Below are 21,078 nucleotides of genomic sequence, written 5' to 3'. Positions count from 1 at the left end.
AGCTCAGGAGGAAAGTGGCAGGACAGCACAGCAGTCTAAGAACAGAGCATCAGTGCTTGAGTGACCAACTTGGAAATAGATTATCATATATTGTTACAATTGGCACTCTTTGGCAAGAAGCATTGGGGAGGCCCAGGAAGTCATATACCCCATTGCCCACCAAAGCCATCCCTTCGTCAGATTGCAAGTGTATGTAGATTATGAGTATGAATTACCGCGGCTCCCAGGGCAAAATGTTTCAAGTGAAGAGGGGAACCTAACTCCAAAGAGGAGCCACATTAATAGTAAAGAGTGCAAAAGCATTTGAAATTCTCATCTTTTAATGGGCAATGGTAACTTCGGGCTGGTTTTGTGTATACAATTAAACAAGAGAGTTAAAGGTTCCCCCCCAAAAAAAGTCACACCCCCTTTTCTTCCATCAACATTCCACTGCTGGATTCAACTCCCACAGCCTAGCATACACCTCTTAAGTCACCGCAGATCCACATCTCAAGAGTAATGAAGAACTGAAAAACCTTGGTGCACCAATGATGTGTTATTTTAAAAATAACAACTCTATTAAACCCAACGCCTTCCCAGTCTCCACTGCTTTTCAGAGGGAAAAAAATGTTACTGTGGGAGTCTTAATACACTGTGTCTTTGTGGGTTTCTCTTTTCCCTATTGAAGTCATACAACGTAGAGTTCATAGATCTTCTTTACACAGTACACCAGGGCAGCGAGTGCTATCGTGTTATGCAGTCTCTTTCTGTGCAGATCATCCTTTCTCACCAGCACTACAGGAGTGGAGGAGGTGAGTGTATGCAGGGGCAGGCGGGAAAGTTTATAGGCATCATACTCTACTTGGTACTTGCAGCAGGGGTCGAACTGCCAGGAGATACCGTAGAGGGTGCAGCAGGCCATGCTCAGCACGCCGGCCGGCAGGGAGATGTAATGGGAATAATCTGCTCGAAGTGCCAGTGGGGTGACAAGACAGGCAGTGCCTGCTAGGACAGCGGTCTTGTGCAGGCAGTTCCCCACTGTGATCCAGCGAGCGGTCTCATCCCCGATGCGAGTGGGTTCTATCACTATGTATTTGTACTGTGCTTCCAGAGCCTGCTCCAGCTCATACTCAAACTGGTCCTGAGCATTCTCCCCATTGTAGATTTCATGCACAATGTAACACTCCGTGGAGCCCACGGTGATCCTGTTAACAGGAAAAACAGAATTAAACACAAGAGCACAGAAATCACCTTTCTTCTACATTAATCCAGGTATCTTGGAACATGGGGAAACTGAAAATTGAACACAGGTCAGCACCTCAGGGTCATGTGGCCTCTGCCTCTCCCCTCAACAAAGTAGTTACTTTTTCTGCTCAAGACTCATGTAAGAGCAGCTGATCATCCAAGGGAAACAAACTCTCCTCCAGGATTACTTACACGTTTTACATACAAGTGAACTTTACTTGCCTCACTTTGGGGAATTAAGAACTTAAGAAAACAAGATCTTGGGACTGGTTGAATCCTTCTGAAACAGATTTCCCCACTTGACTTCTGCCATCACGGACATAACAGTTCGCTGCTGTGGAGATAGTGCCAATCAGCATATTTAATTTCTAATAGGGCTCAACCAATTTTTTTTTTTTTTTTTTTTTTTTTTTTTTTTACTACTTACTAACTGATGCAGGCAGAGGAGTCGGCACTATGAACGGCCAAGCTTTAGTGGTCTCAGGGCTCAGCCCTGGCGAAGTTTAAGCACTGGTGTCAGCGTCACAAAGAGGAGACTGGCAGATGATGGCATGAGCCACCAATGGAACAAAACTGAATACGAATACAAGTTGTCCCCTCAACGAAGGTGTTGCAAATTTTCAATGAAACACGCATTTTGTCCATCCTCTTTCCTGGCACATATCAGTACAAAAATCAAATCCAGGATAATCCCCACATTTCCAGATCCGCACCTCCACCATGTCAGCTCGAGAACCAACCGCGACGCAGCCTACACTCCGGCTTGCTATAAGACTAACCAATTTGGGGGATTCAACCTGTGGTAAAATAAGGAATGACACAAATTTGTAGTTAGAGAAGTGACAATAGAGCAGAGCTGGGCACAATGTGGCCCGGGTCCACATGCCACTTGGATCCGGCCCGCAGACTATATCTGTCCGTTTTCCATTTGTGCCCTGCTGCCCATGCCACCGAATTTCCAGACAGTGGCTCAGGCAGCAAGACCCTATTTAAATGGCTCAAGGCTCCCAGTCATGGTGCTACCCCAGCAGGGGCCAGAGCCAAGAGCCCTTTAAATAGCTACAGAAATCCTGGGCAGCTGCGAGGCAATGTGGTAGTGGCGGAGCCATGTGCCCTTTGTTGTATTTTTAATTCAAAGCCTCCGGCCCCAGACAATGCTGGAGAGGGAGGCTAGTTCCCCAGCCCCACCCCCTTCCATGCCAGGCCCTGCCCCTTCCGAGGGTGGAGCTGGCCTGTGACCATGTACTAAAATTCATTAAGTGCCTCGCCCCCCGCAAAAATTATTGCCCACCCCTGCAATAGAGCATCAATCAGAATTTGTTAGCACATTCAGTCCTTTCCTTTTGCTACAGTAGGAGGCAACAGAGGAAAGAGGCATCTTTTGCTTGTGCAACACTGGTTAAATAAGGAACAAATGCTCGCATTACTCTGGAGCAGTCTCCCTACTCTTACCACCCGCATGTGCTAGGTAAGTTCTGTACACTCAGGGTACGTCTAGACTACATGCCTCTGGCGACAGAGGCATGTAGATTAGGCTACCCAACATAGTAAAATGAAGCGGCGATTTAAATAATTGCCGCTTCATTTAAATTTACATGGCTGCCGCGCTGAGCCGACAAATAGCTGATCAGCTGTTGGTCGGCTCAGCGCTGTAGTCTGGACGTGCTGGTGTCGACATCAAAGGTATTTGTCGACCACCCAGGTATGCCTCCTGGGATGAGGTTTACCTGGGTGGTCGACAAATACCTTTGATGTCGCCACCTGCGCGTCCAGACTATCGTGCTGAGCTGACAAATAGCTGATCAGCTGTTGGTCGGCTCAGCGCAGCAGCCATGTAAATTTAAATGAAGCGGCAATTATTTAAATCGCCGCTTCATTTTACTATGTCGGGTAGCCTAATCTACATGCCTCTGTCGCCAGAGGCATGTAGTCTAGACGTACCCTCAGACTGCACATTTCACACAAGATCACTAGCTCTTGGTAAAACAGCTGTAGGTAGCATGGATTAGTTTCCAGCTTCCTGCTCCTCAGCAGCATCTAGTCCTTTATCTTCTTACGCCAAAGTCCACAGATATGTTCACTTATCTGTGAAGTAGCCTCACAAATGCTCTGCTCCCTGACTGAGAAAGTAAAACAGAGCAAATGGCATTGTCTGTTTACACAGGATGAATTTCACCTCATTAAAAAACTCATTTTAATATGCTCTGATAAAAACCTGCATCCCAAGCACACCAGTTCCTGAAAATACAGTTATTGTGCAAATTCCTTTAGCAGACCAAGAGCAATCAGTACACATTATTGACCTACTCACAGCAAAGGAATCAGTGCTGATAGAACTTGGGTTCAGTAAGTTATATTTGGCAATGGAAAACTCTGCAATGGAGAATGAAACTAACACTTCTTTTTTGTTCCAGTCATACAAAGATACTAGCTGTTCTCACTGGAAATGGCAAAGGAAGAGAGGCTACATGTTTGCAAGCTGCTCTAGCACCAGACATTACCCTTTAAGTGCAGCTTTTTTCACACTGTAAAGGGTATTGTGCACGGGCCACCTGTAATCAAGAAGATTGTTAAATTACAGGCTGTTGCCTGAAGTAGCTTGTTTACAGCGAATGGTGACAACAATACCAAGCAGCGGGAGCAAAGATTTATCAGCCTCCTTTTTAAGAAACAATGATCTGTTTCTGTGTCTGGTTGGTATTTATATAAACCTGTAAGCAAGGTTTTTCTTTTAAGCCAGACACTGAGCATTCTCTGATTTAGGGATGTTACAATTAGATCAATCAAATAGTCGATGGAATTTCTATTGACTATTTGATTAGTCGATAAGGGCACTTCCACTTTGAAATGTAGCGAGATGCTGCTGGGCCCCAGCAGGGGCTCTTGTGCATTTCAGACAAACACTGCATGGAGCCTGGGGCCAGCAGAGGACTCAGAGTCCCCCACTGGCCCCAGGCTCCATGTGGCGCTTCCACTTTGAAATGTACAAAGGGTACTGTACCACTGGTTGAGAAACACTGGGCTAGCAGATCAACCCCTTCAGCTTGTCCATTACTCAACCTTGCAGTAGGGATGCTAGCAAATGTTTATTTTTGTAAATGTGTAGCGATGAACTTTCAGCAATTACAGGTTTACAGGTGGGAGTGGGGGGCAGACAGGAGACAGTGCTTATGGGGAGCTAAGAGATAACCTAATTTCTCTGTCCAAATAGAGTCAAACCTATTGGTGGGTACAAGGTAAAGTTAAATCTTTTCACCGGCAGTTTCCCTCTCTAGTAAGTCCTGAAGATGTTTTAAGGGTTAGTGCAGCCAGGACAGAAGAATTTTCAAATCCATTTCACAAGGCATCTGGGATGGCAAGATATTTATCAGAGCTGTTTTTTACCAGATTAAAATCAGAGTTTTTAATCACCTCAGAAAAAACTATTTAGTTCCAGGTTAAGGCATTTTCTACTTCAAAAACTGTTTAGTTAATGCACATCACATTACTTTGTTTTAATTACATATTTAAATTGTGTTTACACTAGGGATATTACATATCAGGTAATTAAATAGTCATGTAACTGCATTAAATCTTAGCAGTTATATGACTATGCGATAGCCTCTGGGAGTGGGGTGGCAGCCACTGCACTCCCGGCCCCACACGTGGGGAGCCCTCTGCAACCTCATGCTGCTGCCTGATAGAGAGGGCAGCAGTGTGAGGTGGCAACAGCCCTTGTGCGTGGGGGGGTCCGAGCGCCCCACGGACAGAGGCTGCTCCATGGAATGCGGAGCAGCCTTTGACTGCAGGGCACTCGGACCCCTCCGCAGACAAGGGCTGCTTCTGCAAAGCAGCCTCTGCCCGTGGCGAGCCCAGGCTTGCTGTAGAATCATAGAATACTAGAACTGGAAGGGACCTCAAAAATCGAGTACATTCCCTTGCCCTTATGGCAGGACCAAGCACCATCTAGATCAGTGGTCTCCAACTTTTTTACACCAAAGATCACTTTTTAAATCTCAGAACAGACGAAGCTCTACTGCCCTGCCCCTTTCTTGAAGCCCCACCCCTTTCTATTCTCCTCCTGTCCATCACTTGCTATCTCCAGCCCTTACTTACACACTCTTATAAACACTTTATTTTTAAATTATGCAATATATAAAATTAAAATCACGTGTTTATAGTTATGAAGTAAATGGGTCTGTTTTTTATTCATGCTATTTAAATCTAAAATGAAGCGTTTATAATTATACATTTTGTGGGGACAGAGTTCTGCGGCTGGGGGCAGGGGAGAGGGAACAGGGTGCTGGGAGGGCAAAGGACAGGGTGCTGCAGCAGGGGACAGGGTGCCAGTGGGGAGAGTTCGGGGAGTGGGGACGGGAATGGGGACAGAGTTCTGTAGCTGGGGACAGGGAGTGGAGTCTTGGGAGCAGGGGCAGGGTGCCAGTGGCAGCAGAGTCACCTGCATCTGCCTCCTCCCAAGATTCTCTCCGCCCCTCCCCCACGGGAAGCTGGCACATGCCTCCTCTGGGCCCCCCGCGGCGCAGGAAAACCCCGAACGTGCCTGCCCCGGGGCTAATCCCCGCCTCCCGCAGCAGGGCCAAACCCCCACGGGAGCCTGCACCAGGGGCAACCCCCACCCCTCCCACAGCGGGCCAAACCCCCCTCCCGCAGCGCGGCCCGGCTCCTCCTGCAGCGCAGCCAACCCCCGCGGGCACCTGCCCTGGGGCCAAACCCCCCTCTCACGGTACAGCACAGCCAACCCCCTCCTGCAGCATGGCCAACCCCTGCGGGCACCTGCCCCGGGGTCAAACCCTCCTCCCACAGTGTGGCCCGGCCTGGCCAACTCCCTCCCCTCCCGCAGCATGGCCAAACCCCGGGGCCAACTCCCACTCCCATGGTGCAGGGAAACCCCTGCACCCAACTCACCCCTCTGGCGCCGGCAGCGCAGGGAAGCCTCCCCACTCCTCCTCCAAGGCAAACCCCCCCTCCTCCAGCACGCAACAGAGCTGTGGGAGAGGGAGCAGCCCGCGCACTTCCGGAATTCCCGGAAGCGACGTGGGCTTCAGAGAGGACTTCCGGCACTACACTAGAGGTAGGTAATGCAGAGGGGAAAATGAGGGGCGGGGTTGCCTGAACACCTCGCGATCGACTGGTCGAGGCCTCGCGATCGACCAGTCTATCGCGATCGACGGGTTGGTGACCACGGATCTAGATCATCCCTGATAGATTTCTATCCAACGTGCTCTTAAATATCTCCAGAGATGGAGATTCCACAACTTCCCTAGGCAATTTATTTCAGTGTTTAATAACCTCCCGGCTGCAGTTTAAGCCCATTGCTTCTTATCCTATCATCAGAGGCCAAGGAAAACAATTTTTCTCCCTCCTCCCTGTAATACCCTTTCAGATACTTGAAAATGACTGTCATGTTCCCTCTCAGTCTTCTCTTTTCTAAACTAAACAAGCCATGGACAGAGACTGCTCTGCATAATGCAGAGCAGTCTCTGTCCATGGAGTGCTTGGGCCCGCCACAAACAGAGGCTGCTTCATGGCAGCCTCCCCTGTACCTTCCTTCCTACTCCGCTCTGCTGCCTCTGATAGCCTGTTAAGCTATCTCCCCTCAGCACCGACTCCTGCTCCCTCCCGTTGCTGCCTCTGATACAGAGGCAGCAAGGGGGGGGGGGGGGGGAGAGAAAATGTATGTAGTCGACAGAATTAACCAATAAGCCTAGGCTTATCAGTTAAATGTATATTCGACTAGGTTACAGTAGATTACTCGAGTCAAAACCATTGTATTATACAAAGACAATAGTAATCCAGAGTTGTAGGCTTAAAGTGTTAAGCACTCAGAGGGAAGCAGACTTGCAGACTACCAAGCCTAACTGGCCATCCAGCATTCTGTAGCAGATGACCATCTTTGATGTAATAGATAGACTGAGGCCATTTCTGTTTTTAACAGATTCATCCAAAGTTTGAAAAGATTCGTTCTATGCTTACTGAACCAGTTGGACATGGATACATTTATTTTTCCCACTTTGAACCAATTTACCAGAGCTATGCCAGAAATTATTTTTTTCTGGTAAACTGCTCATTCTGGAAGGCACAAGTGAGATGTAAGCTTTGTGAAACAACAACAAGTAGTTCTGCCTACTTGGTTTTGGGTGCTGGCTTCAATCCAGCTTCAAAGGAAACTTATGCTGAAAGCTGTTTTCAGCAATGGTTCAGATTCCTAGCTACAAGCAAGGCTCGTTACTTTCATCAGAAATGCCATGTCGACCAACTGGCGTTACAGGAAATGTTTAGGTTGAGAGAAGAACCCTACCTTCCTAAAATGCTGTGTGTTGTTCAAATTAGGGCCACTCTCAGATTGGAGCAGACCAACCCAGCTATAGAATTTCACCCCAGCTCAGACTCCCAACACTTAAGGCTTCAAGTGATTTCTTCCCTTCTCAGAATCCTTCTAGTCCTTGAAGGAGCTCTGAACAACTTTCCCCCTTCCCTTGCCTTCCTTTCCCCACACTTTATATATCCTCATACACCTACTTAGTCAATAGCCTTCCAGTCAAGGAAAATAAGTCAGGAACCCAATTAAGCACTTTGGAAAATAAGTTTATTTAAGCCTTCTTCCAGAAGATGTATGTATTCTTGGGCTCAAAACATGATGCTTAGGAGCAAAAATAAGCTAAGTAAAACTTGTTCCACATGAGAGAGACGGAGTGAAACAGAATGAGACATGCACCCCTGAAAGCCCCTGGCCCTAGGCAGTATGCTTGTGGCTCTAAGCACAGCAGCTGCTGACCCCTTGACTCAATAATCCTTGGCAGAGCAATTTACTCTTTCAGACAGTGCTCCAGATGCAATTATCTATCCTGCACTGACTAATAATCCCAAAACCAAACGATGGGGGGAGCACGTATGAGAAATTAAACAAGAGCAATTGAGAGGAGACAATAACGTGAACAAAAATTACACATGGGGCAAATACAAGTTCTGGCACATGGGAAGTTCAACTCACTGTGATGAGTCACTCCCATACACGAGGGACTGGAAACAGATGGGAAGTCGAAGTTCCTTTCCTGAGAAATAGTTCTACAATTATACAAAAAAGAAAAATCCAAACAATGTATAGTGTCCCCTTATAGGGAAGACCACTGAGAACCCTGTCCACAGGAATTACTAGAACTCATTGACATGCAGAACAAGGGTTCTTGCCTCAGAGATTTCAATAATAAAGACTAACCAAATTGATTTTCCATGACAAGGCCTTTCCTTTGAACAAAACAGCACACAGGGGAGTCTCTGAAGTATGCATTTTGGAAAAGCCACCACCACTGGAAAAGCAGCCAGGGTTTAAGCACTGTCAGTGCCGTGCTTGTGTCAACTTAGTTGGGAGAACTGATAATTTTTTCTTAAAAGTGAGATAAATCAATGTCAGAGAAGGTCCATGTTCAGACATCATTATATGGATGCCTCACAGCCAAAGGCTGGATGTATTAGTTACACTTAAAAGCAGGTGTTAAACTGGGCAAATTTAAATGATTTTCTAGGGCCATACTTCTAAGGAGGAAGGGCTGTGCTAGTTGTGTGGCTTGTATCTTGTATACTATTTGCATATCACCACTTGATGAATCCCATTCCCTGTGATTTAAGCATCTCATTCCTGCTGCATGGCTTTTTAGTGCCTGTGTGAAAAAAGACTGAGGAATGCTCTTTTCTGATGGCTCAGTAGATTAAATGGCTTTTGTTGCTAGTTTTAAAAGATGATTTACACTGATTTCCATACTGGCAGGATTATAAACAATGCAGCTCAGTTGCTGATACAGCAACCAACAGCAAGAGGGGCAGAAATGCCCATGTTAACCACATGGTAAGGCTAAAATAGGGATGTAAATGGGTAACCAAATCAACTGGTTACCAGGCAAGCATCACCCTTAATGGGTGATGCTTACCGAGTAATGGTTAACTGTTACCCGGGATTGGCCTGCCACAGGCGGAAGGCTGCTCCAGACCTGTGAGGCTGCCAATGGGCTTGGAGCTGGCAGCCCAGTGCAGGGTCTGAAGCAGCCGCTGCCTACGGCATGGGGGCCACTCCAGGCCTCCCGCCCCTGTTTAATTAGTTAACTAGTTAAACATTTAACTGGTTAAACAAAAACAGGATTTTACATCCCTAGTTTAAAGTTAAATTTGAAATGTATTCCCTTACTGAAAATATCACAGGATGCACTAAGGAGGCATTGCAGCTAGCTACACATTAGATATTCAGGAAATTTCCCAGGTATGGTTCCTAGATCTGCCCTATCTCTGTCTCCCCTAAAAAATTAAAAAGCCCCTGGTGGCCATCTAAATATCACAAGGTGCTTCCTACAGTACCCCATAGACTGTTTTTGCAGTCTCTTGGTCACAAACACACAGTCTGTTTCTCTCTCACCACACATACTTTCAATACAAACTTGGCAGGTTCTGGCATAGGTATTCGTCAGAATAAGCCATTCACACCTTACTCTCCTGCATCCAGCTCTGCTAAAAATGAGATCCAGGACACTGTCCTGGAAGAACTCTCTCAGCATCCTCCTCCAGCTAGCCGCTGAAAATGGAAGGCAGTTAGCCTTGACACCAGTGGGTTCTGCCCCTGACCTCCATAGAGGCCCCATCCCTGTTCCATGACAAACTTTTAGCTAGGAGTTTTACATTCTGACTTCTGGGTGTCTGAGAAGCATCTCCACTCTTGATCAGAAGTATCCCCAAGTACACCATTCACAATTCCTTTCTTGCATTTATTGTTTAAGTTTCAGAACCCCTTTTATATATGATGTGTGAACTCCAGGTTATCTTTTTGAAAGATAGGATTGCTCATGGACAGCAGAATACTTGTAGTTCCACTATTCAAAGAGATAGAGATGTAGCCGTGTTAGTCTACTGGGAGTAAACAATACTAGGCAGAAATTCATGAGACCTGCAAACGCAAAGAAACCTGTTTGGGTGGTGATTGAAAAAGATGGGCTTCCTACCACGTGATAATGCTTGTGATATGAAAAACGTATATCACATGCAACATGCATAAAAGAAATGAGTATTCAGTGCAACTAAGGACTGAAGGCTCGTGTGTGAATGAATACCAATACAGCCACATCACGGGTGGCCAAAAGCACACAGTGTCTGACATCGTTAAGAGTCGCAACCTAACCTAAATGAGTCAGTACTGTGTGGACAGGCCACATTCAAGAACATGAATGAACTAACCTTTTATTTCTAGATCTGGGTTCAACTCTTGTTACTTTCAACATGAAAAATGAGTTGTGGTCTCATCTGAATCCCCAGTGGAAAAATTCCACATCACAGAGTTCTTTGTGAGTGCAGACTCTGCAAAAAGCCAACAACAATTTGACAAACTGTCTACTTCAGTTCAGGAAAGGTTCAGAACGTGGCAGGGGTACTCCACAGGAGAACTGATGTAGCATGACAAGCTTTCCTTCTAGCATGGTCCCACAGCATTCTTGACCCATGACTATCAGCATCTCAGCAGCCAGGCAATGTTCAACCACAACTTTCAGAAAAAAATAATCCATATAGTGCAAACAAAGAGAACAAGAAACAACAGCACAGAAGCAAAACAAAATTTCCATTCAAGGGACACAACTTAAATGCAATTAGATTATAGCCAAATAATGAATTCTGCTATTTAGTGCTCTTCAAAAGAGGGTAGGGGGTGGGAGGCAGAGCAGGGAAAACGAGAATGAGACCTTCAGAGCTGCAGTGATAGAAGACAGCATCCACCACCAAAAACGTTGCAATACCATTGCACACTGAAGAAACACAAGTTTAAGTTTAACAAAGAGTAATGGAAGCACATCAATCTCTGCTCCAAACAAGTGGATTACTGGAAATCCAAGCAGCACACACAGTGAAAGGAAAGACCTTTAAGATTGCCCAGAAGCCAGTCTACATAGTTGGGATGACATTAAAGCTGTCTTATTGCATTGTTCTTTTTGTGCTGTACAAGTTTGTTAAAACATTTCCCCAGGGAACAAGTAGCATTCTGTTTTGTGCTCCAAGTGGTCAACGTGCAGAATTTTAGACCAGAACTCCAAGTGCACACAGTAGCTGTTCTTCATGATAAAATGCTTTGGGCTACGGAATAACAATTCCTGCTAGACACGCTGCATAAAGAGTGTCTTTGGAATGAGGAAGGGAAATCGGTTAGTAGTTAGTAGTTTTCTCTTTAGTCTGATTTCAGTATTTTGTTTAACCTTTAACCACTATCATAAACCAGCCCAGAATCAACAGCTAAATGCATCTGACGAAGTGGATCTTTGCCCAGGAAAGCTTATGCCCAAATAAATGTTAGTCTTAAAGGTGCCACAGGACTCGTTGTTTTAGTTATTGGATGACCATCCTTAGTCATATGCACCACAAATAAAGTATAATTTAGTAGTGTCCCAAGAGACCCTCCATGTATCAATCAGATCTTTTATGGTGGGATATGGTCTCCACATTATAGCTGCCAGTCCTTTTTTACATCTGACCAACTTTCATAATGTTGGACAGTATTTTATTGACTCGCTATTCCCTTGACATTATCCCATAACATACACTCCTTTTACACTAGCTGGCTGACAGCTACAAACTGAGCTACAGAAATACCTTAGAACAGCTCTTGGATGAGAATGCTGGATCCGTGTGCTCAGTAAGAATTTGTTTTTGAACAAGAATCATATTCATGAACTTAAGAAAATTTTATTTACAATGTATATTCACACTATCCTCTGATGATCACATCCATCACCACTGCCTTGTACAAAAACTGCGTTCCCAATACCGTACAAAATAGGCAGGTGTGACTTGGAAAAGGATAGCATTTGGGAGTCTGGCAGTGGATATTTCCAAGTCTACAAAGGGGGAACACCATCTCTTACCTAAGAAGATTTACATTAAAAGCAGATGATTTACTATACAAAATTACTTGGAAGGGGAATTGTCTTACATCTAATAAAACTAGCTTTTGCCAGGTTTGTATTGGGAGGAAGCACATAGAAGTGGTTAGGGGTACAGACATTCCTCATTTAACACTAAAGATGCATTTCTGAAAATGTTCGTGCTAAGCGAAAATGTGCTATGCAGGGTCAATTTTCCCATTAAAAATAATGGAAAAGATGAGGGTGCAAATTCAATTTTTGTTGATGTTCAGTCATTAACGTCAGCATTAGATGTCTACCAACACAAAATATCTAGCAACACAAGTCGCCACGGTTTGTTAAAACACAAAGATAAACATGTGAGTGACCGGAAGAGCGCTGTGACCATGTGTATTCACCCGCTCATGCGTATTACTACTGTTTTCACCAACTTATACTGCCGCACAAAGTAGTCCGCCACTTGATTATTTTCAGGTTATTTCAAGGACAGTTGTGTTATTCAAAAAACGTTCACCTAAAAAAAATTGAGCTATTGCAAAAAACATGTTAAGTGGGCACGTGTTAAATGAGTAATTACTGTACTCTACTCAGATGTATTATCTTCCTGTGTCATTTCTGTGCATATTTTCATGTCCAATCCCCCTCCCACTCTTTATAAAAGTTAGGATCATATTCAAACTTCAAAACAGGTCAATGAGGCAAGTAACACATTTGCTTTTGCAAAGCACTCAAAGTACCTCTATTTACAACATTATCAACACTACCTAAGGCTGTCAGAGACTTGAAATTGGGCAGTAGAACAAAGGAGTTTTCTATGTCATAAAAAGACAGCTGCTTTCAAAAGCTGCTGGTTACACTAGCTAGCAGTAGGATGGGCAAAAAGGAGATGCCAAGGAAGGGGTTACAGGCTTGAACCAAAAGTTTAAAAAATTATGCATGCAGATTTTAAGGTAGTGCAACAAGATTTCTCTCTTTCCTGTCTTTAAAGTTAGGCTCCCATACTTCTACTGCTACTCTGCAGGTAGCTCCACCATGTCCCAGTTGCTCATTCATCCTGACAGAGGGAGAAACAGAGCTGGTGACCAAACATGCATTTCAGAGAGCTCTTTGTAAGTGCAGAGACAGCAAGCCACAACCACCACCAGAGCAGGCAGGCCAATTTCACACCCATCTCTCTCTCTCCCCCTAAAATAACTCTGCAGCCTCCAAATCCAGGGAATAAAACAGCAAAATCCTACACACACAAGCCACTCAAGCTGCATTAAGCACTTTCCAAAGAGAGGTCACTCTGAAAGTCTTCTGCTGCCTTCACAGCCTTTAGCATAGGTCTAAGCGAACGTCCCATCCCCAGACAGCTCGGACCCCTGAGCTCGGCCATGAGGCACCGTTCGCCCGAAGGGTTAAAGCCACCTCGGGTAACGTGGGGATTTGCACTGACCTTCCCCCAGCCCGCTGCCTCCCCTTCCCTCCCTCGGCGCTCCTCATCCCCGGGGAAATTTGTCCCCGGCCAAGGCACGGCAGCTGGAGCCAGCTGCAGCCCCTGCCCTCCCCGCAGCAGCTGGGCTCTGCCCTGGATTTACCCGCAGGCTCGGAGCTCTCGCAGCCCAACGCTTAGCGCGCTCTGGCAGATGGTGGCTTTGATTCCTCCCACTGCTGCCTGGCCTCCCTTCCCTCCCGACCAGCCTCCCCATTTCCCGCACTCGCGTGTTCTCCCCCCCCCCCATGGCCCCCTCCCCCCCCCCCCCGCAACTCCCTCACTGGCCCGCTCTCCCCCCCCCTCCCTCTCCCTCCCCCGCTCTCCCCCCCCCCCCCCAACTCCCTCACTGGCCCGCTCTCCCCCCCCCACCCCCCCCCCCGCAACTCCCTCACTGGCCCGCTCTCTTCCCCCCCCCCCCCGCAACTCCCTCACTGGCCCGCTCTCTTCCCCCCCCCCCCGCAACTCCCTCACTGGCCCGCTCTCCCCCCCCCCCCGCAACTCCCTCACTGGCCCGCTCTCCCCCCCCCCCGCAACTCCCTCACTGGCCCGCTCTCCCCCCCCCCCCGCAACTCCCTCACTGGCCCGCTCTCCCCCCCCCCCCGCAACTCCCTCACTGGCCCGCTCTCCCCCCCCCCCCCGCAACTCCCTCACTGGCCCGCTCTCCCCCCCCCCCCCCGCAACTCCCTCACTGGCCCGCTCTCCCCCCCCCCCCCGCAACTCCCTCACTGGCCCGCTCTCCCCCCCCCCCCCCGCAACTCCCTCACTGGCCCGCTCTCCCCCCCCCCCCCCGCAACTCCCTCACTGGCCCGCTCTCCCCCCCCCCCCGCAACTCCCTCACTGGCCCGCTCTCCCCCCCCCCCGCAACTCCCTCACTGGCCCGCTCTCCCCCCCCCCCCCCGCAACTCCCTCACTGGCCCGCTCTCCCCCCCCCCCCCCGCAACTCCCTCACTGGCCCGCTCTCCCCCCCCCCCCTCACAACCCCCTCCCCCCCCCGCTCTCCCCCCCCCCCCCCGCAACTCCCTCACTGGCCCGCTCTCCCCCCCCCCCCGCAACTCCCTCACTGGCCCGCTCTCCCCCCCCCCCCCCCCCGCAACTCCCTCACTGGCCCGCTCTCCCCCCCCCCCCGCAACTCCCTCACTGGCCCGCTCTCCCCCCCCCCCCGCAACTCCCTCACTGGCCCGCTCTCCTCCTCCCTTCCCCTCCCCCGACCTGCACCCCCTCACTCCACCGGGCTCCCCCTCCCCTCCCGTCCCGCTCAAGGCGGGGAGGGGCTGCCCCCTCACCCACCCGGACCAAGCCGGGGCCCGATGTGGCGGCGCCCCACGGTCCCACCCGCCCGGGCAGGCCTCACCTCTCCCTGCCGCTGCTGGGGCCAGCGCGCTTCCTTCCCCACGCCGCCATCTTGGAGACACTCGGCTCGCAAATGTCTCTCCGCCGACGGGGCCCTAGTGCGAGCCCGCGCTTGCCGGGAAGTGTAGTCCGGACCCGGGGGCCACAGCCACGGCAGGAGAACGTCCGCCGCCAAGGCGGCCTACAACCCCCGCCATGCTCTGCGCCGCGCAGGGGCTCCTGGGACATGTAGTCCTGCGGGAGACCGGGCGGGGTCGTTTCCCAGCTAGGGAGGCGCTGAGCGGTGCTGGAGAGGCCCCAGCCCTGAGCTCAGTCCCAGGCCCTCCCCATAACCAGCCAGTCTCCGCAGGGGAATACCCCGGGAAGCGGCGAGGGGATGGACTACATCTCCCAGAAAGCACCCGGGCAACCTCCACGTGGGGCTCTACGGCTGGGGCAGGGTGGAGTCCCCTATAAAAGCCTCCCCCTCCCCCACTTCCGGAGCTGTGTTAGCTGGGTAGCCTCCAGCCACTGGCTGAGGTCGCTGGGTTCAGAGAGGGTCCACCCTGTGGGATTCTGCCCTGGCCCAGTGGTAGATTTAGGGGTAGCAGGGCCCTGTGCTCAGCTCCATTTTTGCCCACAGTGAAAAACATGGAGACCTGGGAGATGGGTTGGGAATGGGAGGGAGCGTGGGCTATAACAGCAGAGGTAAAGGAGGGACAAGGCAGAACTGGGGGGCAAAATCAAACCAGTCTCTTATATGTCTGAATATAAATACAAGAAGGCTATGTCCACATTGCGCATTCTTGTGCAAGAAGATATGCACATGAGGCGTGGCGATGAATATATCTTTTTGAGCTACCATTTTGCGCAAGGTGCTTTTGCGCAAGAAGCAGTCTACACTGCTCCTTCTTGCACTAAGCCCCCCCCCCTTCTTGTGCAAGAGCCATTCTGCCTGAAAATAAGCAGCAGAACGGCTCTTGGGCAAGACTGCTCCTTCTTGCACAAAAGCCCCTTTGTGCAAAAATGGCAGCTCATTAGGTATGCAAATAAGGTGTGGTGATATTCATTTCTGTGCCTCATTTGCATATCTTCTTGCCAAGAACGTGCAATGTAGACTTAGCCCAAGTGTGGGGAATAAGGAGGAAGAACTTGAAGTGCTAATAAACAAACATAACTATGACATAGTTGGTATCACAGAGGCCTGGTGGGATAATACACATGATTGGAATATTGGTATAGAAAGGTACAGCTTGCTCAGGAAGGATAGGTGGAAAAAAAAGGGAGGAGGTGTTCTTACATATTAAGAATGTATGTACTTGGACTGAGGTGGAGATGGACATAGGAAACAGACTTATTGAGAGTCTCTGGGTTAGGTTAAAAAGGGTAAAAAACACTGGTGATGTCATGCTAAAGGTCTACTACAGACCACCTACCCAGGCAGAAGTGGTGGATGAGGCTTTTTTTAAACAATTAAGAAAATCATCCAAAGCCCAGGATTTGGTGGTGTTGGGGACTTCAACTATCCATACATACGTTGAGAAACGAACACAGCAGGGCATAGACTATCCAATAAGTTCTTGGGCTGCATTGGAGACAATTTTTATTTCAGAAGGTTGAGAAAGCTACTGGGGGAAAGCTGTTCTAGATTTGATTTTAACAAGTAGGGAGGAACTGGTTGCAAATTTGAAAGTGGAAGGCAGCTTGGGTGAAAGTGATCATGAAATCATGGAGTTCATGATTCTAAGGGAGGGGTGGGCAATAATTTTTGAAGGAAGGGCTACTTCAAACATTTTTGAAGTGGTTGCGGGCAGTGCCAGAAGGGGTGGGGCCTCAGACTAGGGTTGCCAGATAGTTTCACGAAAAATACTGAACATGGCAGGAAAAAAAGTTGTTGAGCAAAAAAATGTTTTTAAAAAATGGCCCACCCATTCCCCAGTTAGGTTTAACCAGTGGCACTGTAACGTTTTTAAATAATGGGCTGCTGGAAGCCAGCCCCTGTGTCTCCTAGGCACAGGTCTGGACCTGGGTGAGGGCCACAGGCACAGGAACTGAGGGTTCAGGCAGGGCTGCTCACAAAATAGGTAGGCCTCTGGATAAGGGGGGGGGCCAGGTCTGGGCCCCCAGAAGGGCAGGGCCTCAAGTGGAAGGGGCAGAGTTGGCGGTCCATCGCAGGAGCATGATGGGACTGGAGAAGAAGACTGGCTGAGGAGATATGACCGCAGAGGACAGTTTCAGGCGCCTCAGTGGCCCGGTGCTGGCTGGCTTGGAGAAGTGGGCAGAGCCCCGCATGTGCTCCACCGGAAGGTGGGGGGGGACACACACAGTTCTATTGGCCATCTGAGCGCCTGCCCCCTGCCAGAGCTCTCCATTCCTTGGTCACTCTCCCTCTCACCAGGTGGCAGCCAACAGCAGCTGCAGGGGCTGGAGGACTCAGGTGGAGGGGGCAGCTCAGCCACACAGCCAGCTGCTGGAGAGAAGTGGCTTTTTACTGCTGGCTGCTCAGCTTGCAGCCTCTCCATCCCCCAACTGCCCCCTCCCCCCCCCCCAACTGCTGGTAGCTGTGGCTGGCTGCCCTCCCCACCCACCTGCGGGCAACTACCACTCACCAGGTGGTGGCCAGTAGCATGAACATGGGCCGGAAGGGAGAAGAGGGGCACTGATGTCAAGGTGCCCCCTCTCCTACTCTATATCCTATCTCCACAGAGCAGAGAGGGGACACAGAGGCAGCAAGGTGGGGGAGGAAACAAGAGCTGGTGATGCCTCCTTCTCCACTGCTGCCTCTATCAGAGGTAGCAGGGGAAGAGGCTGTAGGGGAGGCTGCTTCAGCAGCAACCCCTGTTCACGGCAGCCCGGGGTGGCCTTGGACAGGGGTTGCTGGACTCAGTACAAACAGAGACCGAGCAAGCCCAGCTCAGTCCTTGCTTGCGCTGATCCGGGACTGCTGCGGCTCTGCATTTTATATGTAGTAAGAGCTGCCTGGCTCTTGCTACATTTCAAGTACAGAGCCGCAGCGATTCTAGCTGGTGCCGGTCCGGTGCCTACCCCCGCTGCGGCTCTGCAGTTTAAATATAGTAGGAGGTGGGCTGCCGGCGCACCTGGCTCCTACTACATTTAAACGGCAGAGCTGCAGTGGGGGTAGCCGCTGGGCCAGCACGAGCCAGGACAAAACACCTTCCCTTATGGACTAATCATGCAGTCCATACAAATTGTATTGATTACACGATTAGTCAGTTACATGCCTCTTAACATCCTTACCCTGAACATCATCCACTGCTTTATGACAGAGCCCCAGGAGCAAGGAACTCTGCAGCTGAGGCAAGATGGATGCTGCCGGCTTTGTTGGAATATCAGGGCTTCAATTCAGTGCTGCAGCTGTGAAAAATGGCACTGAATAGATAAAAGGAGCAACAAAGAGCCAAAGCAGGTGCAGGCTGTGGAAAAGGGAGTTCCCGAGCTCAGCACCCTCCATTGTGCCATCACTGACCCTCTAGGACTAAATTATTTTCCTGATTTTTTAACATTTCTTTTAATGTCAATTTTTCTGGATCATATAACAAGGAAAACTTTAGGGAGGGGAGAGGTGACAGTACCCAAGATAGGAGTCCAGGCTTTCTCTTTCAGGCAGGTGTGGTTGACACATGCAGACTGATTACAGCATGAGGGAGAAGGATATAAGCATGCAAGAGGCTGGGGACACTGGTAGGGAAGCAAGCACAGGTGAGCTACAGGAGTGTGACATTTTGTGTAGGGATACGGTCGAGGTGATAAATATTTGTGCCTGAACTCAGTCTGAATGAAAGATTCATCCCCTCTTTTGTCACGAGCATGGAATCTTGGAGAACACATCTGCCCTAGTGGAAGGAAGTGGACCAGCTGGTTTAGCATTTTTCCATCTTCAACTTCTTAGGAGCCCAGCACATTTTGCAGATCTAAGAAGCTGACGTACACACTTGGCAAAAAGATGACCTTCCCCCACCCACTGAAATGCAACCTTGCCATGGACGGAAACATCACCCTGAACCAATTTAGGAGTCTACACAAGTGATTTTTGTATGTTTCTTTAGGTTGCCAGCCGTAAATGACGTGAGGTGGAATGTGGCCAGGACACACCCACAGAAACCACACTCACCTCATACTTTCCAGCAGGTACTTAGTGCAGATCACATGGGCAGAAGTAGAATAAAACAGGAGGCCAACTGTAATAGACCATAGGTGGAAGGAGTACCAAGGCTTGGCCACACCTAGTCTACCTTCCACTAGAGGCCAGTACCTCTCACAGAGTGGGCAATATTGGCGTGGAAGGGGATGGGGCCATACCAATTAGGAGAGGAATTAGATTCTGTGCATCGGCTCAGCAGCCCATTGCATAGGCACTAAGGGGAAGGCAGTATTAGGAACAGCACCCATCTCCCCTGGGAATAGTTCCCCAACCCTCTGAGAACAGTGGCCTTATAGGTTTGGCAAGCTGCAGTTTGTGTGTGAATCTAGTCCCGTGTTTGTGTTAAAAAGAAGAGGTTTTTTTCTGTCACTGATGCATCCTCCTCTCACATCAGCAATACCAAAGTAACCCTTAATGAAGGCTTTCCAATGAAACAACGTCCTTTTCTCCTGCCGCAGCAGGATAGTCAAACCTAGTTAAAGAACGTCACGGGGGCAATACCCACCCTACTCTGTCCTCCCACGTAGCAGGGGACCCCTCCCCTCAGCAGCGGGAGCAGCAAAACTCCTCCTAGCCTCACCTGAGGGCCCTTCAGAGATGGCCCAGTATTTCTCCAGTCCATTTACAGACCACTCAAAGAGATTTGCTTTCAGTTTCGCTGATGTTGCTCTTCTTCTTGGGTCTGACAGCACTCTTCAGGACATGCTATACACCTCACGCCTTGGAGCAGTTGGGCCAAAGTTCAGGAATAATTGCAGAGGAGGAGCATTCCTTTTCTTAGCAATCATTCCTCCTTTGGAAATAGCAGCTCTCGTGTTCTGCCAGCTCCATGTCCCAAAAGTTCCTTTTTCCTCACATGGCCACAGCAGTTCGCAGCCTTCACTGCTTCCATCACAGGACCAAAGAGAGTGACTATTGATCCCACCGCACCCACCATCTGTCCTGCTTAACAGCCCAACACTTTGTGTTCTACTGGTCCATCTTAAAGGGGCCTTATCCCATTCACTTTAAAACGCCTTTCTCCTGCTGGGTTAGTCCATCATCAGGAAGAATTTGTGGCCCAACTACATCTGCTCCTACAAACAGGGCAGTGAGACCTTTAGAGAAAGTGCATTTCAGAAGATTGCAAGGATGTCTGTTAGGAAAATAAATAATGGTTACTTACCTCGTAACTGTGATCCTTCAAGATGTGTTGCTCATGTCTATTCCAATATAGGCGTGTGCACGCAGCATGCACATGCCATCAGAAGTTTTTCCCTCAGCAGTACCCATAGGGCCAGCAGGGAACCCCCTGGAGTGGCGCCAGTATACTGGCCAATATATATACCCCTGCTGGCCTCCTCATCCACTCAGTTCCTTCTTACCGGCATACTCCGGATGAAGGGCGATGGGTGGGGATTTGGAATGGACATGAGCAACACATCTCGAAGAATCACAGTTACGAGGTAATAGTGATAGAAACGTAGCCGTGTTAGTCTGGGGTAGCTGAAACAAAACACAGGACTCTGTAGCACTTTAAAGACTAACAAGATGGTTTATTAGGTGATGAGCTTTCGTGGGAAGTAACCGTTCTTTCTTCTTCCAGTGATTGCTCATGTGCATTCCAATATAGGTGACTCCAAAGCAGAACCTAAGGAGTTGGGTTGGAAGATGAAACTACAGAGGAGTGGAGGACCACCCTACCCAGAGCAGTGTCCCCTCTGGCCTGATGCGACAGCGCATAGTGGTTGGCAAACGTATCGACGGAGGACCACGTGGCGGCTCTGCCGATGTCCAAGATGGGAAGCTGCGCTACAAAAGCGGTGGAGGTGGCCACCGCTCTCGTGGAGTGCACTCTAAGGGGCGGAGCCGAAACGCCCACCAGGGTGTAGCACTCCCTGATGCAGGCAGTTATCCAAGAGGCTATCCGCTGGGTAGACACAGGTTGGCCCCTCATGGCTCTGCAATAGCCATGGAAAGTTGTGGCAACTTCCGGAACGGTTTGTTCCGGTATAAAA

The 21,078-nt window shown here is 49.2% G+C and overlaps 1 protein-coding gene across 3 annotated transcripts; it reads right to left on the bottom strand.

Moving 5' to 3' along the window:
• Nucleotides 1–302: 302 nt before the first annotated feature.
• On the bottom strand, nt 303–15,312 carry TMEM11 (transmembrane protein 11). Of its 3 annotated transcripts, XR_012896192.2 has the most exons (3): nt 1,652–1,931; nt 1,447–1,558; nt 1,047–1,184 (listed from the first exon to the last, which is right to left on the bottom strand). XR_012896192.2 is itself a non-coding variant. In XM_075899709.2 (2 exons), the coding sequence occupies exons 1-2, from the start codon at nt 15,166–15,168 to the stop codon at nt 668–670; spliced, it is 744 nt and encodes a 247-aa protein (XP_075755824.1). In that variant the 5' UTR covers nt 15,169–15,312; the 3' UTR covers nt 303–667. The 3 variants fall into 3 exon arrangements, 2 of the variants coding, with proteins under 2 accessions (XP_075755824.1, XP_006126681.1); XM_075899709.2 differs by lacking the exons at nt 1,447–1,558; nt 1,652–1,931 and adding an exon at nt 14,942–15,312 and having other exon boundaries at nt 303–1,184; XM_006126619.4 differs by lacking the exons at nt 1,447–1,558; nt 1,652–1,931 and adding an exon at nt 10,441–13,085 and having other exon boundaries at nt 303–1,184.
• Nucleotides 15,313–21,078: the final 5,766 nt, after the last annotated feature.

The sequence above is a fragment of the Pelodiscus sinensis genome, chromosome 15, assembly GCF_052426305.1.
Source record: "Pelodiscus sinensis isolate ZL-2025 chromosome 15, ASM5242630v1, whole genome shotgun sequence".
Taxonomy (NCBI): Eukaryota; Metazoa; Chordata; order Testudines; family Trionychidae; genus Pelodiscus; species Pelodiscus sinensis.
Note: the sequence above shows the minus strand (reverse complement) of the source record. Positions and strands in the feature narration are given on the sequence as shown.

Coding starts and splice junctions, on each gene's coding strand:
- TMEM11 (XM_075899709.2), bottom strand. CDS start 15,168: ATGTCCCAGGAGCCCCTGCGCGGCGCAGAGCATGGCGGGGGTTGTAGG. Junction 1,185..14,941: donor CCCAGCAGCGGCAGGGAGAG/GTGAGGCCTGCC, acceptor TCCTGTTAACAG/GATCACCGTGGGCTCCACGG.